General features: G+C 43.0%; 1 protein-coding gene across 2 annotated transcripts in view; it reads left to right on the top strand.

Annotated features, from left to right (window-relative positions):
* Positions 1–2892: 2892 nt before the first annotated feature.
* Positions 2893–14329, top strand: part of CNOT10 (CCR4-NOT transcription complex subunit 10) — a 69007-nt gene continuing 57570 nt past the window's right edge. Inside the window, exon 1 of one of the 2 annotated variants that reach the window (XM_024116525.3) lies at positions 2893–3080. In XM_024116525.3, coding sequence (XP_023972293.1) covers positions 2909–3080 — 172 coding nt within the window. In that variant the 5' untranslated portion in view covers positions 2893–2908. Of the gene's footprint in view, positions 3169–14329 lie in introns of both variants that reach the window. The other variant, XM_007125246.4, reaches the window with a different exon arrangement.

Below are 14329 nucleotides of genomic sequence, written 5' to 3'. Positions count from 1 at the left end.
GCCAAGGCCGCTGAGCCTGCGCGTCCGGAGCCTGTGCTCCGCAATGGTAGAGGCCACAATAGTGAGAGGCCCGGGTACCGCAAAAAAAAAAACAAAGAAAAACTAAGACACTCAATCACTGAATTGTCTGTTTCCCGACTGCCTCCAATCCAAAATTGCCAACCCCTCAACTTCCCTAATCCCTCTTTAAAATCATTCAGCAAAAGTCCAAATTCTCTCAATTTCCTTTTAATTCCTTTTTTATTGAGAGGCTCCTTACAGTGGCAAGATCAATAAACACTACAGGTGTCTTTTTATGTGGGCTCTAACATACTCATCAAAAGACACACTAGAATATTCATATTGGGCTTATTCAATATAGACAAAATACCCAACTACTCAACAATAAAATGAATACACAAATTACAGTACATTCTCATAATGGAACATTACATAACAATGAGAAACTAATTTCACTCAATGACATGGATGAATCTTCTAAGGCTGAGCAAAAGAAGCTAGACTCTAAAGAAAATATATTGTGATCCACTTTTATTGAGTTTAAAACTCAATCCAATGGTGTTAGCCATCGGTTAGTAATTACCCTTGTGCAGGGATGGGAGGAGACATGAAGGGGGCTTCTGCATGTGGGTAATGTGTTGTCCTTTTTCTGGGTACTAGTTATGTGGATATGTTTAGTTGATGAAAATTCAAAAAACTGTGCTTATGCTTTGTGCATTTTCTGCGTATATGTTAATATGAATTTTTTAGAAGGTTTTTTTAAAACATGAGCAACCATGTCAAAGGGACATAGGAGCAAACCTGAAAAGGTTCCCAATTAGCAAAGCTGAAACAATTTGAGCAACAAAATAATGTAGTATTGGATTATAACCACAATATAAAATAATGTCCACGTAAAGAAGATGTGGTGTATATATGTGATGGAATAATAAGCCATAAAAAGAATGAAATAATGCCATTTGCAGCAACATGGATGGACCTAGAGATTGTCATACTAAGTGAAGTGAGTCAGAGAGAGAGAGACAAATATCATATGATATCACTTATATGTGGAATCTAAAACATGATATAAATGAAGTTATTTACAAAACAGAAACATACTCACAGACATAGAAAACAAAGTTATGGTTACCAAAGAGGATAGCAGAGGAGGGATAAATTAGGAGTTTGGGATTAGCAGATACAAACTACTATGTATAAAATAGATAAACAGCAAGGCCCTACTGTATAGCACAGGGAACTATATTCAACATCATGTAATAAACCATAATAGAAAAGAATATGAAAAAGAATAAATATATGGATAACTGAATCACTTTTCTGTACACCAGAAACTAACACAACATTGTAAATCAACTATACTTCAATTTAAAAAAATAAATAAATAAAATAAACATCCATGAGTCCATATGGACATAAATATATAATTGAATAAGTAACTAAATGGAGAAGAGACGAATCTCCCTTAGAGAAGATAATGTATGCACAGACTCCCCATGGCAGGAGGCAGAGCTTAACACCCCCCTACCATTCGACTGTGAGCTACATTTAATGATTCCAAAGAGTAGTGTGTGGAGGTGACTTAAGAGTGGAGAAACCTGGCAAACACTACCTGAACCAGGGGATCAAGGTCAACATCATCAGTAAGTCATTCTGTTAGCTGGTACTTTTTTTTTTTTTTTTTTTTTTTTTTTTTTTTTTTTTCTTGCGGTACGCGGGCCTCACTGTTGTGGTCTCTCACGTTGCGGAGAACAGGCTCCGGACGCGCAGGTTCAGCGGCCATGGCTCACGGGCCCAGCCGCTCCGCAGCATGTGGGATCTTCCCGGACTGGGGCACGAACCCGCGTCCCCTGCAACTGCAGGCGGACTCTCAACAACTGCGCCACCAGGGAAGCCCTTGTACTCTTGATTTGATGTGATGAGAATGGCAAGTCACCTCTGTGGTCTTTCTCCCAAAAACCTGTAACCCTAGTCTAACCATGAAAAACACTGGATACACCCAAATCCAGGTCCATTCTTCAAAAACCTTGACCAGTATTCTTCACAGCTGTTAAAGTCATCAGGAACAAGGAAAATCTGAGAAGTGATTACAGACGAGAATAGACTAAGGAGGGAATTCCCTAGCGGTCCAGTGGTTAGGACTTGGATTCTGTCCCAGGTTCGATCCCTGGTCGGAGAACTAAGATTCTGCGATTCTGCAAGTGGCGCAGCAGAGCGCAAAAAAAAAAAAGCCTAAGGAGACATGAATAATTTAATGTGGTATCTTGGACAAGGTCCTGGAACAGAAAAGCGACATTGACTGAAAAAAGTTTTTTTCATTTTTTAAATGTTGAATTTAGTTAATAGTAACGTACCAACCAAAGTTGTTTCTTAGATGTGACGGATGTACCACAGTAATGTAATAATTATTCAAGATGATCACAACAGGGGGAACTAGGTGAGGAGTATACAAGAGCTCCATGTATCATTCTGCAATTTTCCTGTAAATCTAAAACCTCTAAAATAAAATGTTTCGTTTTGTTTTCAAACGGGGAATCGCAACTGTGCCTTCTCACAGAGCTGTGAGAAATCATTAAAAGTGTACAAGCCAAGTGCAAGGCTCAATGCTTACCACATAGATGTCAGGTGTAGTTACTGTGGTTTTATGTAAAATGAGGGGCAAGAGCTCGGATACTCGAGAATTCTAACCAGGATAAGCACGCGGGAGCAGCGCGCAGATCCCCCCGGGCCCACCCAACACACGCGCAGACGCGCGGGTGAGCGCACGTCCGGCCGGGCGCGCGCGCTCACGCCGCAGGGGGCGGGCCGCCGGGGACGCCAGCGTGGGGCGGGGCCAACCGCAGTTCCCACGCCGGCCGCGGCCCCCGGAAGTAGTGTGTCAGGGGACGCGGCGGGGCGGAAACCCTGCATGGCTGGAGGTAGTGGCGCCGCCCGGGGCGGAGACGCTGCTGCTGTTGCTAGACGACGCAAACTAGTCTTCGTCACTTCCTCAGCCCGCCGTCTGCCCACTCCCCAGGCCGGAACCCAGGGGCCCGGAGCCGGGGTGGGCGCAGGGTCGTCCTCCGAGGTCCAGGATAGCGGTCAGCCGGTCAGCTGGAGTGGAGGCCACGCCACCTGCGGGGAAGGACCCGAGCCGAGGCGGGAAGATGGCCGCAGACAAGCCTGCAGGTGAGGCGCCCGCGCCTTGCGCGCTGGGGCGGCGGGACCCGCGGGGGCGGGCAGACCCTATGCTGCGGTGGCGGGGCCCCGGGTGGGGACGAGGGGTGGGGACTCCAGGGCGACTCTAATTGGGGCGTGCATTTCTCTCCCCCATCCCCTCCCTCGGCCGTCGCTACTGTGAGTCTTTGGGCCCAAGGTCCGATAGTTTCTTACCAAGTGCTGTATGAAGCCGCTTCTGGCCGCCTTTGCCCGGCTCTCCGGAATATCTCTGGTTTAAAAAGCTTAAATCTAGGTGGCCGCTTCACAGACTTTTCGACTTTCCACTGAGGAAGGCAGAGCAAGGAAAGTTCACCCCGGAGATGCAGCTACCCTGATGCCCCCCGCTCGGGCTAGGACTCATCTGGGTGGTTTCGGCCACATCAGGCTGCCTATGGTCAGCGACGTCTTGTGTAATTAGCTTTGTAAAAACAACTTATTGAAATAGGCATAACATTATCGTGTCTCACTTCGAGCTGTGCTCTCTATAATATCTTGCGTTTAGAACCTCTTTTCCCTTCAAGTTTAATCTCGACGATTTTCTTTATGGATTACTGCTCCATTCCTAGAATCTTCTCCATTGAGGAATATAAAATTCTTTCCTGCCTACTCTGGGACGGTCTGGCGTATACTTCCTGTAAGAAAATAATGTTCTCTGTGGCATCCATCCAGGATTTGTTGGAAGGAACTTAAATGACAGGACTTCGAAGTGGTCAACAATTAGACTTTTTACAGTAAAATTAATTTTTAAAAAAGAAAAGAAAATCTCAATGTGCTGTAAGTTTTTTATTAGGCCCTGATCTCAGTAACTGACGAACTTGATTTGAAATTAAAGGGAGCCAAGCCTAATACAGGTACAGATGAATGAAATCGTCAGAGCATCTCTTCAGTAATCTTACTAAGAAGAAAAACAAGAGAAAAGGTTTAGAAAGTGAGGCTAAACCTTTAGAGGGCGCTAGAGAATTTGAGATAGGCTGGTCAGGGAAAGCCTCTGGTGAGGTGATATTTGAGCAGACACCCCAATGAAATGAAGGGATGAGCCATACGGAATGCAGAATGCGGAGAGGGGTGGGTGGGAGAAAGTTCCAGGCAGGGAATAAGCATGGCCTATCCAAGGCTGGACCAAGAGAACCAACATATTCCATCTTAGTTTAGGACATTGTCTCTCCCCCAGGTTTACCATTTCTATTCACCCATACCATTGCCCTCGCCTGGAATGACCTTTTTAGGCCTAAAACCTATGTCGTTTTCAAGTCCTATCTCAGTCATAAAGCATTCTTCTACTTATTCATTCATTCGTTCATAAAAATTGAGTGCCAGGCACTGCCTTGGATATTAAAAAAATGGATATGACACACTCCCTGCTTTTGAAGACCTGCTATTCAGTCTGTTAAAGTCAGCCCTATTACAGTGGCACTCCCATTTGGGAAGAGCTATGTAATATATGTAGTAGAAGAATAAGGTCCAGAGTGATTTGGGGCCTATTTCTTTGATTGGTTTCAGCTTATAGGCAGGCCACAATGTAGGAAACTTCCTACCTAGATAATAAGGTTGAATTTGTATTAAGTAGATGAGTGTTTAGTGTGGCCCCCATGAATCTCTCCGCTCCTCCTCTCCATCCCCATTTCAAGTGCTGTTGTTCTGGCCTTTATCTCTCTCTTTTTTTTTTTTTTAAATTGGAGTATAGTTGCTTTACAATGTTGTGTTAGTTTCTGCTGTACAGCAAAGTGAATCAGCTATACGTATACATGTGGCCTTTATCTCTTGATATGGTCTGTTTCACATTGAGCATCCTTCTGAATGGTTTTGTCTCTTCCTATCCAGTCCATTCTCACTGCTGCGTTTTCACTTTATTTCTAAAACACTATTTAGATCATACCATTCCTTGCCTATAAACTTTCTAAGACTGTGCCATTTTTTGTGCATCAGATCCTCACTCCTTAATGTCATTTGTGAGGCTCTTCACAATCTTTTTCCATCTGATACTTCTATATCATCACATCTTCACACCACAAATGATTCTGAGAAAGTATCATGTTCTTTTGAGTTTCTGAGTGGTAATGCCCTTCTTTCTCTTCTCTATCTGGTGAACATGGTTCTCATTCAAAATCTAGTTTAGATGCTGCTTCAACTCTGAGCTCCTGAGCCCAAGACCCTTTTCATGGAGCTTGTTCTTCATTAGGTAAGAAAGAGGCCCATGAAGGGATTTAAGAAGGTAAGTGACCTGATCACACTGACTGTGGTAGAGAATGGATTTTTTTTTTTTTTTTTTTTTTTTTGGCCTCACCTCTCAGCCTTTAGATCTTAGTTCCCCGATCAGGGATCAAATCTGTGCCCCCTGCAGTGGAAGCGTGGAGTCTTAACCACTGGACCACCAGGGAAGTCCAAGGATAGATTTTTTTTTTTTTTTTTTTTTTTTTTTTTTGCGGTACACGGGCCTCTCACCGCTGTGGCCTCTCCCGTTTTCACTTTATTTCTAAAACACTATTTAGATCATACCATTCCTTGCCTATAAACTTTCTAAGACTGTGCCATTTTTTGTGCATCAGATCCTCACTCCTTAATGTCATTTGTGAGGCTCTTCACAATCTTTTTCCATCTGATACTTCTATATCATCACATCTTCACACCACAAATGATTCTGAGAAAGTATCATGTTCTTTTGAGTTTCTGAGTGGTAATGCCCTTCTTTCTCTTCTCTATCTGGTGAACATGGTTCTCATTCAAAATCTAGTTTAGATGCTGCTTCAACTCTGAGCTCCTGAGCCCAAGACCCTTTTCATGGAGCTTGTTCTTCATTAGGTAAGAAAGAGGCCCATGAAGGGATTTAAGAAGGTAAGTGACCTGATCACACTGACTGTGGTAGAGAATGGATTTTTTTTTTTTTTTTTTTTTTTTTTGGCCTCACCTCTCAGCCTTTAGATCTTAGTTCCCCGATCAGGGATCAAATCTGTGCCCCCTGCAGTGGAAGCGTGGAGTCTTAACCACTGGACCACCAGGGAAGTCCAAGGATAGATTTTTTTTTTTTTTTTTTTTTTTTTTTTTGCGGTACACGGGCCTCTCACCGCTGTGGCCTCTCCCGTTGCAGAGCACAGGCTCCGGACGCACAGGCTCAGCGGCCATGGCTCACGGGCCCAGCCGCCCCACGTCATGTGGGATCTTCCCGGACCGGGGCACGAACCCGTGTCCCCTACATCAGCAGGCGGACTCTCAACCACTGCGCCACCAGGGAAGCCCCCCAAGGATAGATTTAAATGAAACAAGACTGGAAACTCAGAAACTAGCTGAGACCAGCTAATGTTGTGATATTAATTTATTCATTAAATATTCACCCATAGCCTGCTCTGCCAGACACTGCAAAGTCTCTATCCATGAGGAGCTTGTAATGTAGTATGAAAGGCAGATAAACATGTAAACAAAGTAAGAAATAATTGGGATTTCAAGCTGTGATAAATATTGTGAAGAAAAGAAAAAACGAGTAAAAGGATAGAGGATAACTGAGAGCAGGGACCCTACTTGGAGTGGATTGGTTAGAGAAGGAAGGGCTCTCTTAGAGGTGACATTTGAACAATGTCCTTGCTCCTTGGGAAAGGTTCTGAGTTAAGCCTCAGTGTCTTCATTTGTAAAATGGGGGTCCTAATAATCTTCTAATTTATTCCTAATAGCTTTCTAATTTATTTACCTCCCCAGGTTACAGCTTGTGAGGATTAGCTGAGGTGAGGTATATGTTTTAGCCCACATCCTCTGGGAAGCAGAACCCGACTAAGGTGTTCACTTTTTGGAAGGTGCAAGCCCAGGATAGTGAAGGTGAGGGAGAGAAGGAAGGAAGGCAAAGGAAGATGAACTACATTTCAGCCCTAGCTACTGTTCCACCGTGACCTGTGAAGAGACGTAGCAGGTCATTTGCATATGGGACTTTTCTGTAAGGTTTTCGAGGAGAAATTACACTTCAGAATAGTCCATATGAGAGAGAAAGAAGGGATGATTTATTTGTCCAGCTTTCTCCCATTTCCTGTTTCCAGTTGGTCAAGACTCACCTTCTGGAGAATTAATTTACCTGTGCTTCTAGGTTACGTGGCTTCTTAGTGATTGATCAGCCAGCAGTTCTCACACCCTGATTTGTATTTCAGCCAAATCATAAAGGGAGGGGGTTCCCATCCACCCTGATCCCATCCTCCCTTTATGATTCAAAGATAAACATTGAAAGGGGCAGTTGAAAGTTCCAAGGTTCATGTCCCTATGTAACATAAAAGTGGTGTAAAACACCAGCAGTATTTTAGGGTGATTTATTTGACTTTACTTTTGATAGTTATTTGAAAGGAGAAAGTGGCTGGAGTTAGGATGCAAAATCCTAGATTTGAATTTATCTGAGAATCTGGACTATGAGGATGGCAGTAGTAGGCTTAATAGGAAAAGGTTGATGACATTATGAATATGGGAAAGACATGACCAGATTAGTAATATGAAATCGGGAGAAGAGTACTTGAAGATGGCTTTGAAATTTTGAGCCAGGATGACTGTAAAAATGGTAGGAAGAGCAAACTAAATGGGAAAACTTTAAGTTAAGGCTATTTTTATTTTATTTAAAACACCCCAACCTTTTTATTGTTATTAACTGTATGAGGTAAAAAACATGAAGTCCTCTATCACTTCTGCCCACCCAGTCTCACTGTCCAGGTAACTAACACTGAGTTTGTGTGTTCTTCCAGACTTTTTCTATCCCTACCCAAGCTTACATCGACTAAAAAATCTATATATGTGTGTGTGTGTGTATATACACACACACACACACACACACACACACACACACACACACGTGCAAATGAGGAAATAAACTGTGCAATACTGTCTTGCCATTTGCTTTTTTCAAGGTCCAGTAAAGAATCTGTGCATTTTTTAAATTGAAGTATAGTTAATGGAGTCTGTACATAAAGTGTCTTCTCTAAGTGACCTACATTGGGTATTTTATTTTTTTATAAATTTATTTATTGATTTATTTTTGGCTGCATTGGGTCTTCGTTGCTGCACGCGGGCTTTCTCTAGTTTCAGAGAGCAGGGGCTACTCTGCAGTGTGCCGGCTTCTCATTGCAGTGGCTTCTCTTCTCTTGTTGCAGAGCACGGGCTCTAGGCACATGGGCTCAGTAGCTGTGGCTCGCGGGCACTAGAGCGCAGCCTCAGTAGTTGTGGTGCATGGGCCCAGTTGCTCTGCAGCATGTGGGATCTTCCTGGACCAGGGCTCAAACCCATGTTCCCTGCATTGGCAGGCAGATTCTTAACCACTGCGCCACCAGAGAAGTCTCTACATTGGGTATTTTACGTGTTTTTAGCATTTAAGAATTTAGAGTCTTATGATTCCAATTTAAAATGAATAACTGATTTATATTTGTGAATATAAGTTGAGGCCTTACTATGTTATTGCATGGACATTAAAGTCACTGTTTTCAGTAAGCTTAATTTTTTAGATTTATAAGTTATTTGAGTTCTCAGAAATTTTGTCTTTTTAAGTCAAAGGTTGTACTTAAAATGTTTTAAGGTTGTCGTTAAAATGGAATATATTAAATTATTTAAGGTAGTTATAATTTTGTTTGAAGGTGTAAGTGAAATCAAACATTCATCACAGCCCTTGAAAATGAAAACTCCCAATAGAGTAAGATGTCGACGTTGAATGTAAAAGTTTGAGCAAAATCTAGTCATTCTGAACTTGTAAATTAATAAGTGTTAATATTTGAAAACTAGAGTAAATCTGTTCTCCAGGCATAAAAACTACTCTCAGATATGAAAATAAAGACAGTCATCAGCACTGGTAGCATTCTGCTTTGCCTGTCTTTCCCAAAGTGTGCTGATATTCTTGAAGCTTGGTATTCTGTTCTTTGTTTCTGCACTGCTGGACAGGGCGCTCAAGTCTATAGCATTGCTGGTCACATCTTAGTCCTCTGAGCTGTGGAGAAATCAGCCATCGTATGTAGGGCTTTGCTAAGGTAGGTGTACTTGGTCATGTGATAGAAAACCACACTTGAGGTGTGTGAACCTTAGCTGGATGGTGGCTTTAGTAAACCTGAATTCTTTTTCTTTGAAATGGCATCCTCATTTAAACTTCACAAAGGCATCAACACTATTTTGCGAGAGTAGCAGTAGATTTCCTTAGGCCTGCATTTCTTTTACTTTGGGGAAAGTTTTCTTTTCTTGAACATCATTGGAGCTGTATTTTTAAAAGTGTAGCTTGTGTGGAAGATCCTCCAATCAGATTTTTTTTTTTATAAATTTATTTGTTTTATTTTTGGCTGTGTTGGGTCTTTCTTGCTGTGCGTGGGCTTTCTCTAGTTGCGGCGAGAGGGGGCTACTCTTCATTGTGGTGTGTGGGCTTCTCATTGCAGTGGCTTCTCTTGTTGTGGAGCACAGGCTATAGGCGCGTGGGCTTCAGTAGTTGTGGCTCACAGGCTCAGTAGTTGTGACTCATGGGCTCAGTAGTCGTGCCTCACGGGCGCTAGAGCGCAGGCTCAGTAGTTGTGATGCACGGGCCTAGTTGCTCCCCAGCGTGTGAGATCTTCCCGGACCAGGGCTCGAACCCATGTCCCCCGCATTGGCAGGCGGATTCTTAACCACTGTGCCACCAGGGAAGCCCCTCCAATCAGATTTGAATTGTTAACATTCTGTGTTGGAATGTGTCTGGGCTTTCCGTTAACTGACTTTTTCCAGTTTGGGAAAAGCAGTGTGTTTCTTTTCTACTTAGTTTAAACCTAATTGTTTGGTTAGAAATGAAGCCTGTTGGCTTAAAAAGCGTCAGGGTCTGTGCGCTGAAGAGCTCTGTTTGCCTAGGTGGTCAGCCCTGTTCATTAGGCCAGAGTAGAAGGAAGGTCAGGCTTATGGATGAACGGTCATATACTCTTTCAATTGGCAATAGAGACTATTTATGGAAAAATAAAGACACGTTGTGGAATTATGTGCAGCCTCTTTCTGGTAAGAAGTCAGTAGTTACCAAGTAAATGAATGTTTTAAAGGCTGCTTGTGAAAATAATACCTGTTCCTTGCAGAAAACTTGAAAAGTGCAGAAAGATAAGGAAAATAGGAATAGTAATCCTACTGGAGTGGGGTTTTTTTCCCTAGTTTTATCTTGAAGTAAAAGAATGTAGGTAAAATAATAGCTGGTTAACATGTAAAAGGCTGTTTACTGAGCTCAGTTCTCTAAAATGTCTATTTCAGAGACGTTTGTCATCCTTAGAGTCTAGCTTATTAAAGTTGGCTTCTTTCCTTATTTGGAAGATTTTAGGAGACTTTTACAGTTCCTAGAGGATAATGATAGCAGTGGCCACATAAGCCAATCTGCTTCTCGTGGAAAGTAGAAGCTTAAACTCTTCAGTGCCTTGGTGAATTGTTGGGTGTTTCCCTCTGCCTTGTATTTATAATCACAATTTATAAGTGACAGTTGGACCAAGAAGTCCCGTTAAAGAATGTCATCTAATTTAGAGAGGCTATATTTTAGAAGAAGCTATGGAGATAACTTGATGGCAAACTAAGAATTTTGGGCATTTGGTTTAAATTTAGTGTACTTCTTTATGAGAGGAGATAAAGTTTTTAAACACTTTAGGTTTCCTAAAAAATTTCAAAGTATTTACGTTCATTGTTAAAATTTTACGGTGAATATACCTAGAGTTGAGGTTCTGTCTCAATCTAAACTCATACCTGGCTTTCTGGGGTCCTGAAATCCTGTGTCCCCATTTTTACACAGTTTAAAGAAAATGGTCCTTACTGTTATTGTGCACCTGAAAGTTTTGCAAAGCATGTGTACTGTGTAAACAGTTGAGTTAACAGTAACTCACTGTTACTGGCTTTCTAAAGAAAAAGCTGTTTGACAGGGTCCTCTTAAACCAGTGAGCTCTCTCCATTAAACTATTAGTTTTTTGTCCTCCCTGTTACGAATCAATTCTTATTTATTTGTATGCAAAAGTGGAAATGAAATACTAATTTATCTAACTTTAATTATCAGAGGTAACACTTCTAATAAACCCCAATGCCAGGGACTTCCCTGGTGGTCCAGTGGTAAAGAATCTGTCCTGCAATGCAAGGGACGCGGGTTTGACCCCTGGTCAGGGAACTAAGATCTCACATGCCACGGGGCACTAAGCCCATGTGCCATAACTGCTGAGCCTGCACACCTCAACTAGAGAGCCTGTGTGCCTCAAACTACAGAGCACTCGTGCTCTGGAGCCCGCGTGCCACAACTATAGAGCTCATGCACCCTAGAGGCCGTGCACCACAACTAGAGAAGAGGAAAACCCGCACACCACAACTGGAGAGGAGCTCACGTGCTGCAGTGAAAAGATCCCACATGCCACAATAAAGATTTTGCATGCTGCAACTGAGACCCAACACAGGCAAAAATAAAAATAAATAAATAAAATAAAATAAATATTTTTAAAAAAACACTGTGAATAAAATTTACCTCTAAAAAAACAAAAACACCCCAAAAAAACCCAAATACCAGAATACCTTTTTTTGTAGGGCAGATCTAAGTCTTAGATAAGTTCACTTAAGCATAAGTTATATTTTGTTTTTAAGTGTAAGTGGTGATTCTCAAGAGTATTGTAATAATAGGGGTTTTGCAGTGATCTATGGAGCTGTTCACACTAAATCTAACTTCATTGTTTATTTGTATGTTTAAAGTGCAGAAATAAGTATTTTATAAAAAAAACAAACACAATGGACTCCTTAGTTGTTCTGTCAAAAGGAAAGGGGGAAGGAAGCTTATATTTAGTTAAGAGAGTTAGATGGTCAAGGGGAGACCAGACTGAAGATGTGACTGATTCCAAGACGTATGTTTTCATTATACCATTATGTCATCTTGACAGAGGGAAATTGGGGGTCTTTGCTTCCTGCTGATATGTGCCAGGCCAGGGTTTCCCAAAGTCAGCTCTACTGAGGACTCATTCGTTGAAATGATCCTGGAAAACAGGTTTCTAGGCAGTTATCAAAAAATGCTCACATCATTAGTGTACATACAGTTTAATGAATTCTCACACACCCAGCAGCACCCCCCACTCTCCACCCCATGCATCTTGCAGTCACTAGACTCCTGGAGGTAACCCCTTATCTGAATTCTAAAACCTTGTATTAGTTTTAGGCAGGCATTTAAAAATAAAACTTAAAAAAAAAAGTAACCCATGTAAATTATAAAAATTTAAACAAGTGTTGTCAAATACAAGTTTATGTGCCTGAAGCACAGTGAGGCCAAACAAACCGAAATGTCAGAGTTTGGAGCAGAGAAAGGTTTACTGCAGGGCAGAGCAAGGAGATTGGGTGGCTTGTATTTAAAAAACCCAAACTCCCTGATGGTTTTTGGAAAAAAGTTTTTAATGGCAAAATTTGGGGTGAGGGCTGCAGGGTGTGTGGCTTTCTTCTGATTGGTTGGTAGTGAGGTAACAGGGTGGTGTCCAGGAATCTTGTGCTCAGCCTGAAGTTACTATCCTCCACCTGTGTGGGGGCCTTAGTTCCTGCAGAAGAACTCAAGAGATGTGTTATATATATTCCTTGAGGAGGAACCAGTACTCCGCACTATTGCTTCTTGACTGCTCCACCTTTGTTTCTGCATTCCCTCCCTTCTCTAATTACTGTTTGAATCTGCCCTTTGGTACTCAGGAAAGGTCTAGGATCCTGAAGCTTTTTTCTACAAACAAGAAAACGGGGTGGGACGGGTGTTTGGAAGGGTTTTTGTATCCAGGAGGGCCCCACAGACAGGGTCCTGCTCAGTTTCACGATTGAGAGGAATAGGAAGGGAAGTAAAATCTCTCCCTCTTCCATCGCACTCCCCGAAGGTAATCACTGAGTTTGATGTATATCCTTCCAAAGTTTATTCTGTACATATTCACAAGTACATATCTATGTGTGTGTGTGTGTGTGTATATATATATATTTTTTGTTGTTGTTGTTGTTGTTGTTTTTTGTTTGCGGTACGCGGGCCTCTCACTGTCGTGGCCTCTCCTGTTGCGGAGCACAGGCTCCGGACGCACAGGCTCAGCGGCCAGGGCTCATGGGCCTAGCCGCTACGTGGCATGTGGGATCTTCCCGGACCGGGGCACGAACCCGTGTCCCCTGCATCGGCAGGCGGACTCTCAACCACTGCGCCACCAGGGAAGCCCTATGTATATATCTTTACAAAACATGAAGTTCAGTTGTATAATACTGTTTGCAGGACTTCCCTGGTGGCGCAGTGGTTAAGAATCCACCTGCCGGGCTTCCCTGGTGGCACAGTGGTTAAGAGTCCGCCTGCCAATGCAGGGGACACGGCTTCGAGCCCTGGTCCAGGAAGATCCCACGTGCCGCAGAGCAACTAAGCCCGTGTGCCACAACTACTGAGCTGTGCTCTAGAGTCTGTGAGCCCCAACTACTGAAGCCCTCACGCCTAGAGCCTGTGCTCCACAGCAAGAGAAGCCACTGCAATGAGAAGCCCATGCACCTCAATGAAGAGTAGCCCACGCTCACCACAACTAGAGAAAGCCTGTGCACAGCAACAAAGACCCAACTTGGCCAAAAATAAATAAATAAAAAAGGAAGGAAGGAATCCACCTGCCCATGCAGGGGACACGGGTTCGATCCCTGGTCCGGGAAGATCCCACATGCCGCGAAGCAACTAAGCCCGTGCACCACAGCTACTGAGCCCGCTAGCCACAACTACTGAGCCCACACTCCTAGAGCCCATGCCCCACAACAAGAGAAACCACTGCAATGAGAAGCCCGCGCACCGCAATGAAGAGTAGCCCCTACTTCCCGCAACTAGAGAAAGCCTGCCTGCAGCAACAAAGACCCAATGCAGCCAAAAATTAATTAATTAAAAAAAAAAAAACTGTTTGCAATCTGTTCCTTTAAGATGCTGAAGATATTTTTCCATGTCAACACATGTAGACTCAACTTCTTTAAAAGTTGTTTAGTGTGCCATTGTATTTCCTATACCATGCTTCAGTTAGCAATTTTTTTTTTCTTTTTTCTTTTTTTTTTTTTTTTTTTGTGGTACACGGGCCTCTCACTGCTGTGGCCTCTCCCATCGCAGAGCACAGGCTCCAGACACGCAGGCTCAGCAGCCATGGCTCACGGGCCTAGCCGCTCCGCGGCACGTGGGATCTTCCCGGACCGGGGCACGAAC

Source organism: Physeter macrocephalus, chromosome 18, assembly GCF_002837175.3.
Source record: "Physeter macrocephalus isolate SW-GA chromosome 18, ASM283717v5, whole genome shotgun sequence".
NCBI classification, from domain to species: domain Eukaryota; kingdom Metazoa; phylum Chordata; class Mammalia; order Artiodactyla; family Physeteridae; genus Physeter; species Physeter macrocephalus.
Note: the sequence above shows the minus strand (reverse complement) of the source record. Positions and strands in the feature narration are given on the sequence as shown.